Source organism: Vicia villosa, linkage group LG7, assembly GCF_029867415.1.
Source record: "Vicia villosa cultivar HV-30 ecotype Madison, WI linkage group LG7, Vvil1.0, whole genome shotgun sequence".
NCBI classification, from domain to species: domain Eukaryota; kingdom Viridiplantae; phylum Streptophyta; class Magnoliopsida; order Fabales; family Fabaceae; genus Vicia; species Vicia villosa.
Window position 1 is genome coordinate 88,636,622 of NC_081186.1, and position 23,163 is coordinate 88,659,784.

Sequence of the window (23,163 nt, forward strand, 5' to 3'; positions counted from 1 at the left end):
TAGCATGTAGCAGTTCCTTTTGTAAAATATCAACTTCCATAATAAGGTTCTGATTCATATGATCATTAGATAGATTCAGTTGGGCCTGGATAAGTTTCTCTATATATTCCTTAATCTTCTTTACTTCATTACTGCTCTTCCTATTAAAGCCATGCATGATAGGTTATAGTCTTTCTAAATTTTTCCACAGAATGCACATAGGTCTTCCTGTCACAATCCCCTTCCAACTATCTTTGACTTTATCCACGAAATCAACATTCTCAACAATAGTGTTCAGGAATTTATACCTTGGTTGTTTGAACTACCAGTTGTGCCTGGTATGTGAAATGCTCATCCTCAAAGGTGCATGATCTGAGATTGAGGAAGGTAGGATTGCAGCTTCACTGTTAGGGTAAGTAGTGTACCATTCTTCATTGCAAATTGCCCTATCTATTCTTGAGTAGATAATGTTATTTTTCTGTTTGTTCGGCAAGGTATAGTGACTTCCTGTAGTACTAGGTTCAACAATCCTACTTCATGCATCATATCCTCAAGATCTACAAATTCTTCATGTAGCACTAGATTACCCTCAATCATATCATCCACAATGAGATATTTTAACATTTGAAAATAAGAATTTTGTATCTTAAATAATAAAAATTTATTTAAAATAAAATAGGTATATGACTATTGTGTATTATCCAATTCTATAAAATAAATTATTAATTTTATTAAAATTTAAAAAAAGATTAATTAATATTTTAAATAATAATAAATAACTAAAACTGATTAAATTTGTTGTAAAATCAAAATTAAATACCAATGTTGTATTTGGGTGTTCGCGATGCGGTTTTGACGGTTTTGACGTAAAAAATCATCTGAACCATAAAAAAAAAGTTGTACGGTTTGGTTTGGTTCGGTTGAATGAATAATAATAGAATTTTTACATAGTTGGATAATTTATATATTTGAATTTCAAATATGGTTAAAAGAAATCCAAAAGGAACCAAATAAAATTATACATTATAAATACGATTTCATTCCTTTAAATAGATATTATAATCGTTTCAAGATTCTGTGGAAATTTTATATGATATATATACATTCAAAAATATTTTTTTCCATAGATGTAGGAACTAAAACTAGTATCTCAATTAATAAATTACGGAAAAAAGAAAATTATATATTTTCAGATCTTTACCAAAAAATCTTACCTTTTTATGAAAATCTGTTATTTTCTTCAAATTACATACTATATGTCAGCACATTCTAGAAGGGAATCCTATATGAGATGTTTATAAATTCACTCAAAATTTTGATGATATTCATTTCATATAACCTAACTGTCATTGAAATAAGTTTTATTTTCACATAGAATTTCTTCAGCTTCTCTCATCTCATTCGCTTTCTCATCAAAGTTGTGTCCTCACTGAAAAAAAGGTATTACATATACACAATGATGTTTTCTTGATTATTTTTATCAAAGCGTAGGTAAATATCATAGAGTTTCTTTCAAACATAATCTCCATTAATGTGTTTCTGATGTATTATGTTAAACCTAATATTCGCTTTCTCATCGAAGTTGTGGTCTAAATAAAAAAATGGTTAGCTATAATACAATATATTTATCAAACCATATGTAAATCAGAGTTTCTTTCATGAGTATATTTATTTTAAAAGTTGATGTATTATGTTAAAAACTAATACTAGATACTTAAATTTTTATAAAGTTTTTTTGTTTGCATTTCATTACCGGAGAGGAGTTTGATGCAATTTTTTTTTTAAATATTTTTAAGTATAATGGTAGAGAAAGATATCATGTCTTGTACTAAAATTAAATTTCAAAACATCATATTTGTTATATTTTAAAACATTTTATCAGTATATTTCTTTGTAGAAGAAACATAAGTTAATTTGGAGTTAACTATGCTGATTTAAAAAGATAGTTCTTCATTCTTATATTTTATATTTTTATAAACATTAACTACTATTCTTTTATAAATATTTCTAGAAAATATATTTTGTTGGAAAGATAATTCACCTGACACACATTTATATATATATTTTTTTCAGCTCGAGAAAGATTGGTTTTATAAAGGGTCATTATCAATTATAGTTATAGGAGTCATATATGAAGAGAACAACTATGGGTGCGACCATCAACCATATACATGATGATTTTGCATTTGTTGTTCTGTCAAAGTTGCCTCTCAAATCTTTGACTAGACTTTGTTGCGTACGTAAGTCATGGTCTGACTTGTTTGATAATACTTATTTTATGAACATGTTTCGAAAGAACTTTTTATTGAAGAATCACTTACATTATAATGATACATCTCTCCTTTTACGTTTTGATGAATCGTGGATTGCTGATAATCCATGTAAATCTGGAATGTATTCTCTATCCGGTGAAAGATTTGAGAATATCATACAATTAGATTTGCCAAATTTACTCCGCGGAGAATGGTCATTCAAAATTTTGGGTTCAACTAGTATCAATGGCTTTCTGTTTATTGATTGTAAACAATCAGGAAAAGTTGTATTATGGAATCCAAATACAAATGAATACAAAGTCATTCCTCCAAGTCCTTTTTCTATTAAATTTACTACGGTATATCATGGGATTTATGGGTTTGGATATGACTCAGTAAAAAATAATTATAAGGTGATTCGACAAGTAGTATTTTTTAACGACAATGAAGATGGAAGCTCCTTCTGGGAGATATATTGTCTAAAAACCAACACTTGGAAAACACTTGATATAGATATGCCGACATATTATCAAGATTATGCGGAGGTTCATTTGTACAACGATGGAATGTGTCATTGGTTGGCCAAATGTAAAACATATGGATGTGATAGTGAGACACATAATAAGGTTTATTTGCTATCATTTAACATGAGCGATGAGATGTTTGTTACAACAACCATACCTTCAGACGTGGAGGATGATGTTGATTATAGATACTTAGCGATGTTAAGTGAATCAATAGCATTGATTTCAGTTTATGCAGAGACTACTAGTTTTCATATTTCAATTTTAAGTGAGGTTGGAAGAAATGAGTCATGGACTAAGCTCTTCATTTTGAAGTCATTATCTTGTATTGGTCGTCCTATTGGAGTGAGCAAAAATTGTGATATATTCTTTATAAAAGAGGATGGAGAGCTAGCTTGGATTAATTTATGTACAGAAAAGATTGAAAACCTGGGCCTTAATGGAGCTTTTAATTGTAAGGTGATCAATCATAAGAAAAGTCTTGTGAAAGGTAACTAATTTTTTTCTTTAGTTTGTCATCCAAGATTGTTGATTATGATTGTTATCTATTATTAATTTCATCTGATTATCTATTATCTTTCCCTTAAATTAATGTCAAGGAATAAGCCAACGAATTGTGTTTTATTTTTACACGTGTGTACCCATTTTATTTACAGTATTACAGTTTAACTTTTTTGGACATATTATTGGCCATAAATGAATTCATTTATAAATGAGCAATCAGTGTGTCGTAAAACAACAATCACATTTTAATGACACCAATGTAAATCAAGGAGTCTCCGATAATTAAGTGGCGGATAGGATTGATAAATCATCTTCGAAATACTCGGATGTGAAACAAATACTCCAAGACCAAGTGTCATAATTAAAATTTTGTGATAAATTTAGTGGAAATTTTAAGGATGGTTTTGTTTTGAATTGGTATGTTGTGACTTGTACTATTTGAAAATCTAAAATGATATTATATTTTCTAACTCTTCGATAAAAATAAAGGAATCGGGGAAAAGTATTTCTTTAAATGGTTTTTGGGTGAATTAGAGAAAAAATAATATATTATTCTAAAATAACTTTAAAATCCTATTTTTTAGATTAACCAATAACTGATCAAATTTTTGACTTGGTCTCCCGACTCCCGTACATGTAGCTTTGATTCTTTTTTAGTGGTCTCTAATCTTTTAAGTTGGAACATTTTAAATATTCGATTTGTTTTTTTTTTTTGGCTCTCTCCTAGCAAGAGCTATCGAAATGGGCTCGACCAATCGGACCGGCCCATAAATTTAATAATTTAGACTGGTCGGACCGCAAAATACCTTAAAAAAACATGACCATGTTTTTTTGGGCCAACACATCGGACCTATGTTTTTATTGGGTTGGGTTGGGCCGGACCAAACGGGCTTCGGGCTGACCCATTAAAAAAAGATTTTGGTAAATTTTAGAGAAAAAAGATTGAGATAAGATGTGATTGCATAAGTGTGTTTTCAAGTGATAAAGAAAAGTTAAAGAGGATGAAAATATATTTTCAAGATGATGTGATCATGAATGAAAATGGTTGTGAGATGAAGAGAAAATTTGATATGTATTAGTGATAATATTAAGTTACTTTGTACTTTTACATGGACGTTTTTGTGGTATATATATATATATATATATATATATATATATATATATATATATATATATATATATATATTAAACATCACCTATATACATTTATGATGACTCTCTACTTATATTATGTTGCATTTATCCACTCCATCATTTTTATAAAATTTAAATTATAATAATGAAATACGGGTCGGCCTAACCCATCGGGCCGCACGGACCTTTGAGAAATGAGCCAGACTCATTTTATGTAGCCCATTAAGTAATCTGGTCGGGCTAGCCCATTTAAACATATTGGCACACCAAACCTGGGCGTACTGGGTAGGGCCAACCCATTTGACAGCTCTACTCCTAGCGTTGGTGTTGTACTTTTACTCTACCTATATATTTATATATTACTTAGCCTTTTAAAAAATGTTTTTTTATAGGCAATATAATTAAAATCGGAGTACAAGGAATATTCCAACCGAATACAAAAAGGAAAGGTTCTACTACTCAAAAGAGATGAGTGGTAGAATATTCCAAACATGAAAGTTACAATTATCTGCTAGGTTATAACTAGAATAAAGCCATTTCCAAGAATTAAAAACTACCTCCGACATATATTCAGTAAAGTTAAACAGTCATTCTTAAAAATGATAGCGTTACCCCTATTCCAAATACACAAAATCGTTGCTAACCAAATTACCACAACTATTGACCTTTTAACTAAATTCTTCAGCTTCCACAACAACAAAGAGAAACCCCTCAAACTCCTCCAAAGATAAACCATCAACCGGACCAATCCACTCAAAAACCTTCCTCTAAATACCCACCACGACAAAACAACCTCCTAACAGATGAGAAAGCCATTCCTCCTCCGTAGAACAAAAAACACAAACTAAATCACTATTATCTAACAAAATGCCCGTCATAAGTAATTGGCCTTTAGTAGCTAATCTATTGTGAATAATCCTCCAACCAAAAAAGAGAGTTTTAGGCGGAGCTTTTACCTTCCAGAGATGTTTAGTTCTTTGACAATAATTGGATTAAGAGGTGGTCCGGATAACTTCGCCTTCACCGTTATGTCTTGCCTTTTAAAAAAATGTAATGGCAACGTAAAATCTATAGTTTTTCTATTTGCAAATAAAATTATATAAATAGGAAAAATAAAGGACCATTAAAAGTTGAACCGAGGTATATTTTTGGTGATTCGATGTATTTATTAATCTTTAGATAATTTAAAGTGTATATTTTGTGGAAATTGTTTCAAAAATAAGAAACATTTCTTTTTTAGTTGTTGGGTGGTTAAGAAGATATGGAGGGAGATAGATTTTTGGGTTGGTAAAGGGGATAGGTTTGACGAAGTATGTTTGTCGAATTTTATGGATAGACACTTTTTCTTTCGCATTAAAAAGGTGAAAGATAGAAAATTAGGTGTTGTGTGGCTTTCTACTACATGGACTCTTTGGTTGGTTAGGAACGGTGTGTGTTTCCGGAAGGAGGTATGGAATACTAATAATACCGTTCCGAATATTAAGATCTTGGTTTGGAAGTGGTATTTTTTTGGGAAAATTACAAACCCCAATTTTTTCTTTTACGAGTTTTGCAAGGATCCTTTATATTTTCTCTCGTAAGTGTAATTGGCTTGTAATATTTCTTTTTGGTTGGGTTTTCCGTTTCTCTGTCTAATTGAATTGGAGAACCCATAATTCTCCCTTTTTAAATATCTTACTTACACACACAAAAATTGAACCGATAAAATAAATGTAATTATACAAGAGTACATGTAATATCCTACAAAACATTTTAAAAAAATAACTAGTAATAACCTTAACAAAAATTAGTGCTCAATTCAACAATTATTTTATGAAATAAAATAATTTAACATATTAAATATAAAATTTATGAACCATAAATATTTCAAATCTTAAAAGTTTGAAGTTTTATATATTATTTGGATAATTCCTAATGATACAAAATTTTGAAATGAATAATTATATTTGTTTTTGAAATAATTGGATAATTAATATGTTCGAATTAAAAAAAAATAAAAGAAAATCTAAAATGGATGGGTGTGATAGTCTGTGGTAGTTGAATTAAATGAGTGTAATTTGTTGACAAGGGATTAGTATGTGCTAGTTGAATTAAATGAGTGTAATTTGTTGATAAGGGATTAATGTAAGTAAATAATTTATTTACATTAATACATAAATATAAGTAAATGCTACCACGAGGAATCAAACCCCAAACCTACAACTTAGGTCCATTTAACTTAACTAGTACATATCAGTTGAGCTACCACATCCACCTTGTAAGCAAGTTATTGATATTTATAAATCAACAATTTAAAAAAACCCAAAAGGAACTACACTATATTATAGCTTAATCATAAAATTTCTTTCAATTAAACAAATACTATAAATCGTTTCCAAAATTTACTGGATTTTTATATATGAGATTTATACATTCGACTTTAGTTTTATGTTTATAGATCTGGAAACTAAAACTAGTTATAATATCCCAAAGTTATATGTTTAGAATAATAATTTGAGGCCTTAATATTTTCAGTACTATATACATCAATTTACAAGTCTGAAATTGGACCAGATAACTATATTACAATACAAAATTCTCACTGATATATCAATATCTGATCTAATCTATAACATAATGGGAATTTGCTCTATCAGGCCTTTAGTTCCAACTCATCATCTATAAACCAAATACAAGCACTTACTTATAAAAAAATAAAAATAAAATATTATTGGATAAAAGAATATTAGCAATATGAATCTCTCATTATTCTTCTGCTAAGGTCAAGGTATAATTGAATAGTCTATCAGAGTAACTCACACCCACTCGACATGGTTTAACTATCAAACAAATGCTTCAATATATCCTCCCCTAGGATCACTTATTTATTCCATCTTGATTTCTCAAAACCTGGATCAAGATCCCTATGTGTTCCTATCATAAACATAACTTTTGTATCTATTCTACCCTAGTGCCACTCAAAAAATCTAATCCACGTATAATTTTCTACTAGTAAGCAAAGTACCATAAGTGCAACCATGACATGTATTGGTAGGAGGCCTTAGACTATAGAGGTCGGTAATCTTGTATCTTAAGTGGCGTTCATATCATTGACTATTTCATAATAAATTCATGAGAATATGGTCCCAAGCATGTCCAAGCATACTGCTAGAGTTATATATTATAATGAGAATATCGAGATAAACACACATATATCTTCTAACTGGACAACTGGATAAATCACAAAATCCATTCCTTATTTTTATGTTGTGGCAACCACCTAAATCCTATTTAACGCACATGTCATGACCACAACGATCCATCATAGTCGAGCATATTTTATTGGATCATCAACATCGCACCATCACTCTGTAAGAGTCATGTCCTGTAAACGATGTCCAAGCATGCTGCTTAATATATGAGCGTTTGTGCATCATGACTTGGTTGCAGTATTTTGGAAGATTCTCTGATTAAACATTGGATCAAATTTTATTGTTATTAAGTGAACACTGTCATTATATGATTTAGGATAGCTATGAAGATCAAATCATATTTAAAGAGAATTAAATTTGAATCTGTAACAAAACAAATCATATCTTTTTGTTGAAGATTGAATTAAATATCCAACTTAATATGCATCATTTCCGAAAAAAAATATAATCTCGAATCCATGAAGAAAAACCTAGAAGAATTTCTATATAAGGAGGACACAAACAACTTTGGAACTAAAGTATTTAAGCGTTTGCATTGAATATTTTTAGATTTATAGGTTTAGTGTCTTGTATTTCACGCTAATACCATAATAGGATTATTGTAGAATCTATATGCACATCTCTATGTTTCAGTAACTTGGCATATAAGGTTTTTCAAGTTGCATTGAAGAATTCAACATCATTCATCTTATTAATTGAAGTTCATTACTAAGGTATAATGGTTGTAACATCTTATAGCGAGTTGTGTGATAGAGAAAGGAAGTGAATAGGTTCTCAGCTTTAGCGGGTGCTCTAAATAGAAAGTTATTGGATAGTGTTAGGAAGAGGAATTAATTATCACGGATTTGTTGTTGCATGTAAGTCAAAATGTACTCAGCTGCTAATAATGAATTTCCTTTCTTTGTGTTGTGGATTCACTAAAAAAAAAGGTCATCTTCCACAGACACTGGTGGTTTTGAAGTTGAGAAGATGGCATGCTTGTTAGCAAAACAAGCATTTGTTCATTAAAGGGAGAGAGGTTCTTCTTAACTCTATTTTGTCTATTATTCTGGTTTGTGTTTTCTTCTTCCATAAAGCTCCCCAAACAATCATTAAGGAAATTATTATGCTTTAAAGGGTCTTCTTATGGGGGAGGTGTGGAAGATGAGAAGAAAATCAATAGGATTTCTTGAGCCAAATTTTACTTGCTAAAAGAAGAAGGGGATCTCATAATTAAGCATTGTGGGAAGTTCAACCTTGCTTTGCTAAGCAAGTGGAAGTGGATAGTTTTGAATGAGGGTAATTCTTTATGGATTAACCTTCTTTCTTGTAGGTACGGTAATATCAAAAGAATAATGCTAAATGATTTAGTAGTTCATGCCAGAAATAAAACGACTCTTTGGTAGAAAGACATTTGTGCAGTTAGTTCAGCGATTACGGAAAATCAAGAAAATTGGTTTTTCTCTTCAATTGCGTGTAAGCATGGAAATGGTAAGTGTATTGACTTTTGGCTGGGTGTTCTAGCATTGTTCAGACTGTTCTCTTCCTTGTTTCAGTTTTCAGCGACGCATATATCGAAAAATTCGAGATTCTGGTTTTCGGGCTACTGACTAGTGGATGTGGTAGTTGGTTTTTCAGGACAACAATCTCCCGGCAGCGGCTGTTGTGATGCTGTCGAAGTTACTGTTGATTTTACAGCCTATCCAGCTTATCGTAAATGAGTTGGACTTTTTTGTTGGTGGAAAATTTCCAACGGTTTCTTTGTCAAAGCGAGTTATGAGAGGATCATATAAGCCGATAACCGTAATTGGGTGGTGAATGCTCATCGCTATATAGTGGTTAATAGCTTTTGGAAGATCAAAGTTCCATGTAACTGCAAAAAGAGTCGAAAAAATTAAAACGAGCACGTTAGGTTAAACAACGTGACCCGTAGATTAATAAAACTTACGTTTGCAAGCTCGATTTTGACATTTTTCGTCTGCTAATTTTATGTACACTTGAGAATTAATTTAATCAGTCAGCCTATAGATTCGAAAATTCATTTTGCTTGACATTCTAGGCATTATGCGAGATGAAATGCGTACTATGATATGCAGATGATGCTAATGTCTGATAAATGCATTGATTTATTAATCGAGGAGAAAAATTGAGGTATCACAATCAATGTATAAAAAAATTTCAAATTAAAAAGAAAGTTTATTTTTTTTCTCATATTCAACATTGAAATGATAAAATATGAGATTTATTATAACAAAATAAAGTAATTAAACATTAAATTAAAACTTGACAAAAATATAGTTAAAAGAAAATATAAAAAAATTATTCAAGGATATAAGGTCCGACCCACATAAAACTCAGTTCGGTTGATTTTGTTTGGTAACAATGTTACTCCGGATAAGGTTTTTACGGTGTCTTCGTGCTACGAATTTCTCGATTCTATTCGGGACCCTCACGGCCCCTCTAATGTTTATGACGGTGTTTATAGTTTGATTTGGAAGATGGAAGTTCTGTTTAAGATAAAAGTTTTTGGGTGGAGGCTTTTCCGCAATAGACTTCCAACAAAGGACTTATTGGTAATTAGAGGTATTGTTCTCCCTTTAGAGAATTCTTTATGTACATTTTGCGGAAACTTTTTGGAAAACTTGAATCATCTCTTTTTTAGTTGCGGGGTGGTGAAGAAGATATGGCATGAAATAGCGGTTTGGGTTGGTAAAGTGGATAGTTTTTTTGAAGAGTGCTTTGCGTTATTTATGGAATGACACTCCTTTTTTAATGTGAATATGGTGAAAGATAGGAAATTGGGTGTTGTGTGGCTAGCTACTACTTAGGCTATTTGGTTGGTTAGGAATGATGTTTGTTTCCGGAATGACTCTTGGAACGTCAACAATACCGTTTGGAACATCAAGCTTTTGGTTTGGAAGTGGTCTTTTTATGGGAATATTACACACCCCAATTATTCTTTTTACGAGTTTAGTAAGGAGCCGTTGTATTTCCTCTCATAATGATAATTGGTATGTAATTTTCTTTTGTTCTTGCTAGCATCTTGGTGTATTCGGGTTGGAGAACCCCCCTTAGTTCTCCCGTTATATATAATTTCTTGACTTCTAAAAAAAATCAAATTTATAAACTTTACAAAATATCAAGAAGAAGAATCAGATTTATAAACTCTATAAAATAAACTTTTAAACAAGTGAATAGGCCATTAGACTTTTAAAAATGGAAAATAGAATTTTCTTTGAGTGGAAATAGTAATGGAAGAGTGTAATGTTACCTTCCGATTGCTTCCATTGTCTTGGTTACTGAAGAATCTAAAAATAGATACCAATTCCGCATCCTTGTTGAAAGAGTTGCAAAACATATTTCCTCTTGTCATTATTACAAATCTTCAAAAGATATTCAATAATTTAAACATTGCTGAGCCATTCCAAAACACCAACTTAGGAACTTTAGCGGTTAGACCAGAGGTAAAATAAAGAGTATTAAGACACTAATTAGGAAAATAGAGAAATGTTGGATCTAGACCTCTTGTGTGGATAGTAGACCAATGGAAAAGGGATTAGGTAGTTTAGTAGCTTTATAGGGGATTAAGTCATATCAACTATGATTTAAGCATTTCATTATTTGCTTGATAGATATTCTGTCTATGTAGATATCATGCATTTTGTGAATACTTTAAGTTATGAAGAGAGCCGTGATAGATTGTATATTTCTGTTAGCATTTTGAATGACTTAGTCATTATTGATTTATTTTATGGTGTTACTAATATTTAGCTTTTTTATGCTAATATCTTTATGAATCATTCAACTTGTGGACCAAGTCTTGTCTTTACTCCCCCTTTAAAGTATGCAACTATTTTTTATCTTTTTTATACTATTACCTTTATGAATGTAACATTTGAGTAACTCATCTTACAATACCCACAGAGTCAACTTGCAACACACTGAAGTAATCTTTTTATTTGAATACAATCAAATTTCCGAAAATAAAGTGTGGGATGGACATACTTTGATTCTTCTTTTACTGTTAATTATTCATTTGGAATATTTCTTAAAATACTCAAACATATGTACTTGCATGTGCACACCGACAATGATACACAATTCCCAGACATGCATTTTCATAAATTTAAAAATGGATGAATAATTATCTACAACTCTCCTTTGATTTTAGATTTTTGTTTTTATTTTTTGTAGGATTAAAATTTTACACTTGTATTTAATTGCCATTTTGAAATCTCAAGGAGAAAAAAATGTTTAGTTTTTTACAAAATCGGTGGATTCCACATATCATCTTTGTAAATTGATGAATTATTTTGAAGATCTACAAATTAATATCATTGATGAGATAATATCTTTCTCAGTGCCACAAATCATGATTAAATCATCTATGAATGAGGTTAAATAATATCTTTATTTATACTGTATTAAGATAGAAGATGTTTTCTAGAATGAACAATATGTTGGCATAAGAAACAAAATTGTAATCTAATATCATAATATAATATACTAAATTTCTATTAGAAGCGATCACATTTTTTTTATGGCACCTCATTTGAAATAGAGTGTAAATTATGTTTGAATAATGGAACATTTTGGGCCAAACATGTTGGACTTGTTACGGTTTTGGCAGACTTCATAATACCAATCAAATTTCTTTGTTTTGAACATCTTAGTTATTCCAATTGTGTGGCAGAATATTTCCGGTTAAAAAATAATAAAATATGTAAAAAATATTCAAAGATTCTATATTCCTTAATTATTATATCAATTCCACTAATCATTACAAAATATATAAGATAAAGATATAAACTATCAATAAAAACATATATACAAAATAAGATTATAAACATATGTGAAAATAAGATAAAGATATAAATTTTAATATATATATATATATATATATATATATATATATATATATAGAGAGAGATAGATAGATAGATAGATAGAGAGAGAGAGAGAGAGAGAGAGAGAGAGAGAGAGAGAGAGAGAGAGAGATTGAATCGTTATTGGGTTAGATGCGGGAAAGTGGCTGCGAGGAGAATGAATAAGCTAGATGTGGTGATTGAGGGTTTTGAATCTGGTGGTTGTGAACTGCTGAGTCTCAGTGGTGATGAGGAGAGGTAAAAGACATGGTTTTATGGTGGTTAGAGAAGGTGGTGAGTCGCTTTGTGGCTGGAAAAGTGAGCAAGGCGGAGGAGTATATGGCGAAGGAGAGGATTCTTCAGCGTTTTTTCTTTTTCACCCTTTAAGGAACAAAATTTCAAGAGCCTCTAAACTCCAGTGAGCAAGACCTCGAAACCAAAGAAAATTTCTTGCCTCCATGGATAAGTCCTGACCACCATACATTAATTTCTTGCCCCCATGGGTAAGTCCTGACCACCATACGATGTAATATTCCTATTAACGCCTCTGAGTATCCCTGCCCTTGGTAGGGGAAACATGCAATCTGTACTTTTTAATCAATACAAATAGTAACAACCTTAACAAAAACTAGTGCTTAATTCAACAATTATTCTGTGAAATAAAATAATTTAACATATTAAATATAAATTTTGTAAAAAATAAATAATTCAAAAGATAATTCCTAAAGATAATAAATTTTGAAATGAATAATAATATTTGATTTTGAAATAATTGAATAATTAATATGTTTGAATTTAAATCAAAAGTAAAAAAAACCTAAAATGGATGGGTGAGATAGCTCAAATAGTATGTGCTAGTTGAATTAAATGACTGTATCTTGTTTGCCAAGGGTTCAATCCCTTATTTGCTTACATTAATACATAAATATAAATAAATGCCACCACCAAGAATCGAATCCTAGACCAACAACTTACATCCATTTAAGTTAACTAGTACTTACCAATTGAACTACCACATCCACCTTGTAAGCCAGTTGTTTATATTTATAAATCAACAACTTTAAACAAATACTATAATCGTTTCAAAATTTTACCGGATTTTTATATATGAGATTTATACATTCAACATTATTTTAATGTTTATGGATCTAGAAACTAAAACTTGTTATAATATCCCAAAGTTATATGTTTAGAATAATAACTTTACGCCTTAATATTTTTGGTACTAAATACATCAATTTACAAGTCTTAAATTAGACCAAATAAATATATTACAATACAACAATCTCACTAATATATCGATGGGAATTTGCTCCATCAGGCCTTTAGGTGCCAAGTCCTCAACTGTAACCCAAATACAAGTACTTATTTATCTAAAAAAAGAATGAAACAACATTGGATAAAAGAATACTATCAGTGAGTTCCTAATCTAAACAACTAAATCTCTCATTACCATTATACTAACGTCAAGGTATAATTGAATAGTCTATCAAGGTAACTCACACCCACTCGACATGGTTTAACTATCAACTAAATACCTCAATATCATCTCACATAGGATAACCTGTATAGTTTTAAATATCTAATTTGATCATTTGAATGATATCTATTCCATCTTGATTTCTCAAACCTGCTACCAGGACACTCATAAGTACCAATACTAAGCATGACTCATCAACCATACAACTCCGGTGTAACTCACATAGATCACGATCTCCATGGGTGTCTATCATGAACATAAATTTTGTATCTATTCTACCCTAGTGCCATTAAAAAAATCTAATCCATGCATAATCTTCTACTAGTGAGCAAAGTACAAGAAGTGAAACCATCACATGTGCTGATTGGAAGCCTTAGACTATAAAGGTCAGTAATATGGTATCTAGAGTCGCGTACATACCATTGACTCTTTCACAATAAATTTATGAGAATATGGTCCCAAGCATGTCCAAGCATTCCGCTAGAGTTATATAGTATAATGAGAATATTGAGATAAACACATAACTTCAAACTGGTCAACCGAATAAATCAAATTGAAATTCAAGTATTCAGATCACAGATTACCTAAGAGATGTCAAGATACTGATCTCTGAATAATACACAATGGCAAGGTATACAGTAAAATAATGCATAAACTTTAAATGAACACAAGCAAATGTTCATCCAGTTCGATATATAACAATACCTACTCTGAGGGGTACCAAGCCATGGATAAGTCCACTATGGTAGTATCCATTTGAAGTACTATGAAGACAACCTCCGGTTCACACATAAACAACCTTTGATTTACAATCTTCTCGCCTAACCACTATCCATACTATGCAAATAACCTCCGGTTTACATATCGAGCCCGGTAGTGCCCAAAGTTGGGGATTCATCCTGAAAATAAAGTTCATATCTTAAAGAATCAAAAATATGGATAATTCGCCCCACCTTGGGCTATGTTTACTAAGGTTATATTTGTATCCCTATCAAGAGAGCTTGCAAGAAAACAAATGGAGTTAAGTTCCAAATCGATGGTCAAATATATAATATAGCAAGACTTCCTTTGACTATCTACCCATGTGTTGTCACCTTTAGAAAACTTCATGTAATATAAGGCTTTCTGAACATACCTCAAGCAGGGGTATTGAATGGGCGATGATTTCGTCCATGTTTCTTCAAGTATTTTCATCAAAACTCAAACTTTCAGAACTTTAAAACTCAATTAATTACATAATGAAAAATCTTAAAATTAAGTGTTTTTAATAGTATATTTTAAACACCTCCCAATTGATATTCACACATCAATGACAACAATTCACAACTCAACAACAACATTGACCCTGTTGTATCACCCGTAACAGCATCCACGCCCGTATTCACAATTTATAACTATGGGACAGATACATCCAAAAAAAATCAAATAATATATTGAAGAATATGTTTATCATCTATTTTAATTTAGTTCTAATGAAGACAAAATCTTATCAAAGAAGAAATATCAAAGAACAAAAAGTTTGGAATCAAGAATAAAAAATGCATAAGCTTATGAATATTTTGGAGGTAAAGGAAATTGATCTTGATGCTATGGAGCTTAATTGCAATAGATTATGAAGAAACTTTAGATGTGCAAAAAAAATGATCTTACATTCATATCTAAGGTTTCTAAAAGATTCATGTATCAAGACATTTCATGCCAAATTTTTAATTTTTTTTTTGTTTTTTAATAAATTATGGCATATGAAACCGCCATAATTATTCTTCAACCATTGAGAACTAAAATTCTATATAATTGTGAAAACATATAGAACTTTATATATATTGAAAATAATTGAACACTCACGTTGGACAAGTACAAGGCCTGCATTGGGCCCGGGCAACCAGGCCCATGGCCTAAGGCCTCAAAAAATCAAGGGCTTCAAAATCGGGAGTAGAGTTAAAAAAATTACAATAAAGAATAAGTTGTAAATAGAATTTTTATCTAAAAACATTCAGCATTGATAGTGTTATCTTAGCGGATAAGGTCTGATTTGTAACATCTTGGTTGTGGATTGAACAAGGTGATTTTACAATTTCTTTTATTTATTTAACTAAAAAGCCAATGCTAAAAGAAGTTGATAACAATATACAACACCAAATACATAGAACCATATAACACCATATTAGTATAATAATATATATTTTACTAAAAAGCTAACTTGTAATTAAAAAAAATCATATATTCTATGGACCTTTTCAGTTTTTTAAAAATAAAATTTGAAAAATCTATTATAATTATATTTAATTTATATTTTAAAAGATTCATTTATTATTAAATTTATATGATATAAAATGTATTACATTATTATTTTTTTTTTTAAAGCAAGTTTCATTAAAGAGAACAAAAGTTCACAGAACAAGATTACAAAAGAAACGGGCAAAGCCGCAAAAGGAAAATTACCCACCAAATGAAACCTAACTTAAGTAAAATAAAGGGTTTTTGTCAAACTCATAAAAGTTACAATTGGTATGGGGAATATTCCCGATAAAAGACCACCACCATAAAAGCGCTTTACAACTCCAAACGACATCACGGGTATTCCACACCGAATTCTTGAAAATAATGCCGTTCCTAGCAAGCCAAATACTCCAAATAATAGCCAACCAAATACACCCCAACTTACTTTTCATAACATTCTTGGATTTACAATAAGAAAACCATATCCAAAAACTCTCCTTAAAATCCGCCCCTTTATAGTTAGGCAAACCTATCCAAGAGGCCATTTCCTTCCAAATCTCATCCACCTTACGGCAACCCAATAAGAGATGAAGTGGAGATTCTAAATAATTCACACAAACAACACAACAAAGATTAGAGGTAGAAGATAATATACCTCGAAAAAAATAAGGAATCCTTTGTTGCAATCCTATACTTGAAACATCTCCAACCAAACGCTTTCACTTTTAAAGGAATGTCTCCCTTCAAAGCAAAGAGGTGACAAAATCAAAGCGATTAGGGGGGCCAAAAATCAAAGCACCCTTACGGATTATATCATAGCAAGAAGAGACGGAAAAAGAATCAAAAACCGACGGACGCCAAGCCACACGGTCTCTCAATCCTTCACCCGACGAAAAAACCGCATCAACTCGATGAATCTCCAACAAATTCCGCAAAGCGACCAAGTTGCCTTTCTAAACCCTCCGGGACTAAAGGTATCCCCAAGTCATTCCACACCCACACAACACCATCCCAAGCTCCCATACAAGCAACAGAAACATCCTGTAAAAAAAAGAAGCAAAAAGGGACGGAAATAACAACTTTAAAATACCCTCCTCTAGCCAACTAGAATGCCAAAAAGAGGTAGAGAAGCCATCACCAATGAGAAAAGAAACATTATTAGCAAAAAAATCCCCGGACAACCTTTTCTCCAAGGACAAAATATCCGTCCACCAAACCGATTTCGAGCTATACTTATCTATCTTAGCACCTTCATAGATCATCCTAAGCTTTATATCCCCATAGCGAGCTTTTAGCATCCTATACCAAATAGAATTAGACTCCTCCAAAATTCTCCACTTCTACTTTGTAAGAAGAGCCAAATTAAAGTCTTCTAGACTCTTTAATCCTAACCCTCCTTTGTCTATCGGAGTACAAAAATATTCCCAACGCACCCAATGAACACTTTTCTTCTCCTCCACACCCCCCCAAAGAAAATTACTTTGAATTCTATTAATCTCCCGAATCACCTTTTTAGGAGCCAAGTAAAAGGAAAGAGTGAAAATGGGTAAACTACCCAAAACCGATTTCAAGAGAGTCATTCTTCCCCCAAAGCTAAGCCACCTCCCTTTCCACGTGCTCAACCGTTTCCTAATATTATCCACCAAAGGATTCCAAAAATTGATCCTTTTTGGATTATAACCAATGCGAATCCCAAGAAAAGAAAAATCCTTTTCCTCCCTTTTACAAGAAAGAAAGGAAGTAGCCACCTCCAAGAATCTATCATTTATATTAATACCAATAATCTTACTCTTATTGAAATTAATTCCAAGCCCCGACACCAACTCGAACCCTCTCAACACCGCTTTAATGGCCCATAAGTGCTTCCAACTACCATCTCCGACCAATAAAGTGTCATCCGCAAATTGAAGCACATCAACAAAACATTTACCTTTAACGTTACAACCAACGAAATCCCCATTGTCCACCGCTTTGTTAACCAAAACTTTAAGACCTTCCGCCACAATCACAAAAAGAAAAGGAGATAAAGGATCACCTTGCCGAAGACCTCGTTCCACCACAAACTCTTTTGTGGGACTACCATTAACGAGGACCGACATTTTACTAGTAAAAATTAAGACTTCCATCCATTTCAACCAAACATCCTCGAAACCCATCCTTTCCAACATGAATTTAAGAAAGTTCCAACTCACCTTATCGTACGCCTTCTCAAAAACTATAGAATTCAAAACTCTTTTTATCCTACCGGCCAAAACCTTGGAAATAACGTTATATATACACCCCACTAAACAAATAGGGCGATAGTCATCCAAACCCAACGGATTAGAGGACTTAGGAATTAAAGATAAAAACGAAGAGGTAATGGCTTTAGAAAACGCACCTCCCGAATGTAACTCCTTGAAACAAGCAACAAAATCATCCTTTAAAAAAGCCCAACAATTCTTCACAAAAAGAAGAGTAAAACCATCCGGCCCCGGGCTTTTCGAACCTTCGCAATTCCACACCGCCTCCTTTAATTCTTCCTCGGAGAACGGAAGCTCAATAGAAGCACTCTCCTCCCTACTCAAAGATTTGATCGAAGCATTCTCTAAAACCGGCCTTCTATCACAATCCTCCTTGAACTTTTCATTAAAATGACGCCAAACTTCTTCCTTAACCTCATCAACTTTAACCATCATCCCACTACTAGTAGAGATAGAGCTAAGGTGATTCCTTCTCCTCCTTTCTTTCATAATCCTATGGATAAATTTGCTATTAGAATCTCCATCATTGAGCCACTTTAATCTATTTGTATGTAGTTTCATTACTTTTTATTTTATTTTATAAAAAATATATTGTTAAATTTTATTTTATAATAATAAATTAAAACTAAAGAAATTCAATAATATTTTTTAATAAGTCAATATATTTAAAAAGATTATAAATTAAATTAATTAAATTAAATTTTTTTAAACAATTTGATTAGAGTTAATATAATTTGATTTATTATTTATAAGATTTTTTATTTTTTTAAATTAGTTTAGCTTCCCTTATGCTCTAATAAATAGACTTTTACTTTTCAGTCTTTGAGGCTAATTTTTATTATTCGCTCAAGGCCTCTAAAAAGTTGGGACCGACCCTGAACAAGTATACCTGTTTACATGCAATTTATTCAATCAGTCAAAATTAGATTAATCTACTTTATCTAGCCTCCTAAATAAATTAATTTGTCATTTAAAAGAGAAAGTTGATTAATAAAAAATACTTCCTCCATTTATTTTTAAGTGCCGTTTTAGCAAAAAGCTCTTCAACCAAGATAGTGGATTATTATACTTGCTTTTCTTATTATACCCTTATTTATTTTTCTCTTTCCAAATAAATTCAATCATACACTGTCTTTTTCCAATAACTAATTGAAAAATTTGAGGTGGAGTTATTAAGAAAATAAGGGTATAAATGACAAATTATAACATTAAATTATAAAACGACACTTAAATAGGAACAAAAAAATTCTTCTAAAACGACACTTAAAAAGGAACGGAGGGAGTAATTATTATTTTGTTCAATTATTTTGTAAAATAATAGTAAAACCCTTAATTTAACAATTATTTTGTGAGTTAAAACAATTTAACGTAAGAAATATAGAAACATGAAAAACAAATATTTTCAAATCTTAATTTTTTTGATAGGTACCTCAAAAAGAAATTTTTAAATCAATAATGATAGTTTTTTTTCTTCATAAAATTGGATGATTAACATTTTTTTTGATAATTAAATATTTTTATGAACAATGGTAAGGAAAGATATCATATACCAAAATAAAATTTCAAAACATAGGATTTGTTATATTTTAAAACATTCTTTTAGTATATTTCTCTTAAAAAGAAATATGAGTTAATTTGGAGAAACTATGTTGATTTAAAAAGATAGTTGATCTTATTTTATATTTTATAAATACTAATTATTATTCACTTATAAATAATTTTAAAAAATATAATTAACCGGAAAGACAATTCTCCTGTCACATACAAAATTTTATTTATTTTTTCTAAATATCATTAAAGTTTCCAGTATGTTGTATATGGATAAAAAATCAATGAACTCAATAGACTTACTTAACGAATTTTTGTTGAATAAGAGAAACACTTGAGGTTTTAAAAAGGATCATTATCCATTATCGTTATTGTAGTCATGTATGGAGAAACAACCACGGGCACGACAATTGAACATATACATGATGATTTAGCATTATTTTTTTGTTCTGTTAAAATTGCCTCTCAAATAATTGATTAGATTTTGTTGTAGTATAATCATGGTGCTTGTTTGATAATACTCATTTTACGAACACATTTTAAAATGATTTTTTATTTAAGAATCATTCACTTTACAATGACATATATCTGCTTCTACATTATGATAAATCATGGATTGCTGATAATCCAAGTAAATATGGAATGTATTCTCTATTAGGTGAAATATTTATTTTACGAAAATGAATGGTCGTTTAGCATTTTGGGTTCAAATAGTATCAATGGTTTTCTTTTTATTGATTGTAAACAAAGAAGGAGAGTTGTAATATGGAGTCCAATTATTAAGGAATACAAAGTCATTTCTCCAAGTCATTTTTCTATTGAATTAATTATGATCCAACATTGTTTTTATGGGATTGATTATGATTCATTTAGAGATTATAAGGTAATTCAACAAATATTATTTTTTGATGATACCAACAATTAGAATATATCACCATTTTTACTCACTCCAATAGGACGACAAATGGAATGTAATCACTTAAAAATGAAGAATTTGAAATGACTTCTTTTCCCGCATTTCACCTAAAAATGATATATCAAAAGTAGTACTCTCTCCAATCATTTAACATGAAAGTGTTACTTTTGATATACCAATTTTAGGTGAAATTATGAGAAATGAGTCATGGATCAAGCTCTTCATTTTTAAATCATTATCTTGCATTTGTCGTCCTATTGGAGTGAGTAAAAATGGTGACATATTATTAGTGTCATCAAAAGATACTAATAACCTTATAATTATTTCTAATTGAGTCATAACAAAATCCATAAATACAAAGTTGAATCATAGTTAATTCAATAGAAAAAAGGACTGGGAAGAATGACTATGTATTCTTTGATAGTTGGGTTCCATAATAAAACTCTCATGTTCGTAATGAATAAAAAGAAAACCGTTGATATTTGTTGAACCCAAAATGTAACGCCCATTCATTTTTGCGAAATAAATTTGACAAATTTAACTGTACCATATTCTCAAGTCTTTCACCTGATAGAGAATACATATCAAATTCCCATGGGTTTTCGGCAATCTAGGATGCATCATAATGTGAGAAGAGATATTTCATTATAATGTAAATGACTCTTTGATAAAAAAATTCTTTCGAAACATGTTCATAAAATAAATATTATCAATTAAGCGAGACGTACGCAACAAAATCTTCTCAATGATTTGAGAGACAACTTTGAGAGAACAACAAATGAAAAATCATCATGTATATGTTTAATGGTCGCGCACATAGTTGTTTTCTCCTTATATAACTATAATAACTATAATGAATAAGGATCCTTCTTGAGTAAATCTTACTCAAGCATCTCTCTTATTCGGCAAAAACTTGTTAAATAGTTCATTTGAATTTACTGATTGCTTATATTTCAATACAACATAATGCAAACTTTAGATTTTTGAAAAAAAGTGTATGTGGTAGTTGAATTAACTTCCTATGAAATATTTTCTCTAAAATTAACTATAAATGAATAATAGTTAATATTTATAAAAAAAATAAATTATAAAAAGGTTATCAATTATCTTTTTAAATAGACATGTTTAACTCCAAATTAACATATATTTCTGGAGAAATATAGTAAAAGAACATTTTAAAATATAACAAATATGATGTTATAAAATTTTATTTTGATATAAAATATGATATCTTTCCATACCATTATTTATAATATTTAAATTTTTTGCATCAAACTCCTCTCCTTGTAGTGAAATGTAAACAACAAATTTCTTTAAAAAAGTTGTTGTGTCTAGTATTTGTTTTTAACAACATGATTCACCAGCTTTTGCACGAGTTGAAAATATGTGTAAGTTTATGTTTATTTTAAAAAAAAACTAAATTATAAAAAAAATTAAATGATGACCAATGTATAAAACAATTTCAATTAAAAAAAAATCTTTTTGCACATATTCAACATTGAAATGATGAAATATGAGATTTGTTATAACAAAATAAATTAATTAAACATTAATTAAAGCTTGACAAAAATATAGTTAAAAGAAAATATAAAAAATTATTCATAAATGTTATCTCATGTAAGGGTGGAAATAGTTTTAAAACTCGATTCAGTCTATTTTGTTTGATAACAATGTTACTCAACCATTTTAAAATTATCATACAATTCTAAATTATCAAGAGGTAGAATCAGATTAACAAACTTTACAAAATAAACTTTTAAGAATGACAAGTAGAATATAGTAATGGAATAGTGTAATGTTACCTTCTCATTGCTTCCATTGTAATGGTTGCTAAAGGATCTAGGAACATATACTAATTCTGCATCCTTGTTGGAAGAGTTGCAAAATAGATTTACTTTGTCATTGTAAATCTCCGAAAGATATTCAGTGATTTAAACATCTTTAAGTCATTCAATAACACCTGATTAGGAACCTTAACGGTTAGACCAGAGATAAAATAAAGAGAATTAAGACATTAATTAAATTAGGAACATAGAGAAATGGTGGATCTAGACCTCTTGCATGGATAATAGACCAATGTAAAAGGGATTATGTAGTTTAGTAGCCTTCTAGGGAATTGAGTCATATCAACTATTGTTTGAACATTTCATTATTAGCTTGATAAATATTCTGTCTATGTAGAAGGGATGCGTTTTGTGAAAATTTTAAGATATGAAGAGAGCAGTGATAGATTGTATATTTTCTGTTAGCATTTTGAATGAATTAGTCATCATTGATTTATTTTATTGTGTTACTTATCATTCAACTTGTGGACAAAGTCTTGTCTTC

General features: G+C 30.4%; 1 protein-coding gene across 1 annotated transcript; it reads left to right on the forward strand.

The window, feature by feature from the left end:
- The first annotated feature begins 2,125 nt into the window (after positions 1–2,125).
- On the forward strand, positions 2,126–3,253 carry LOC131619620 (F-box only protein 8-like). The gene has a single exon (XM_058890699.1). The coding sequence runs from the start codon at positions 2,126–2,128 to the stop codon at positions 3,251–3,253; it is 1,128 nt and encodes a 375-aa protein (XP_058746682.1).
- Positions 3,254–23,163: the final 19,910 nt, after the last annotated feature.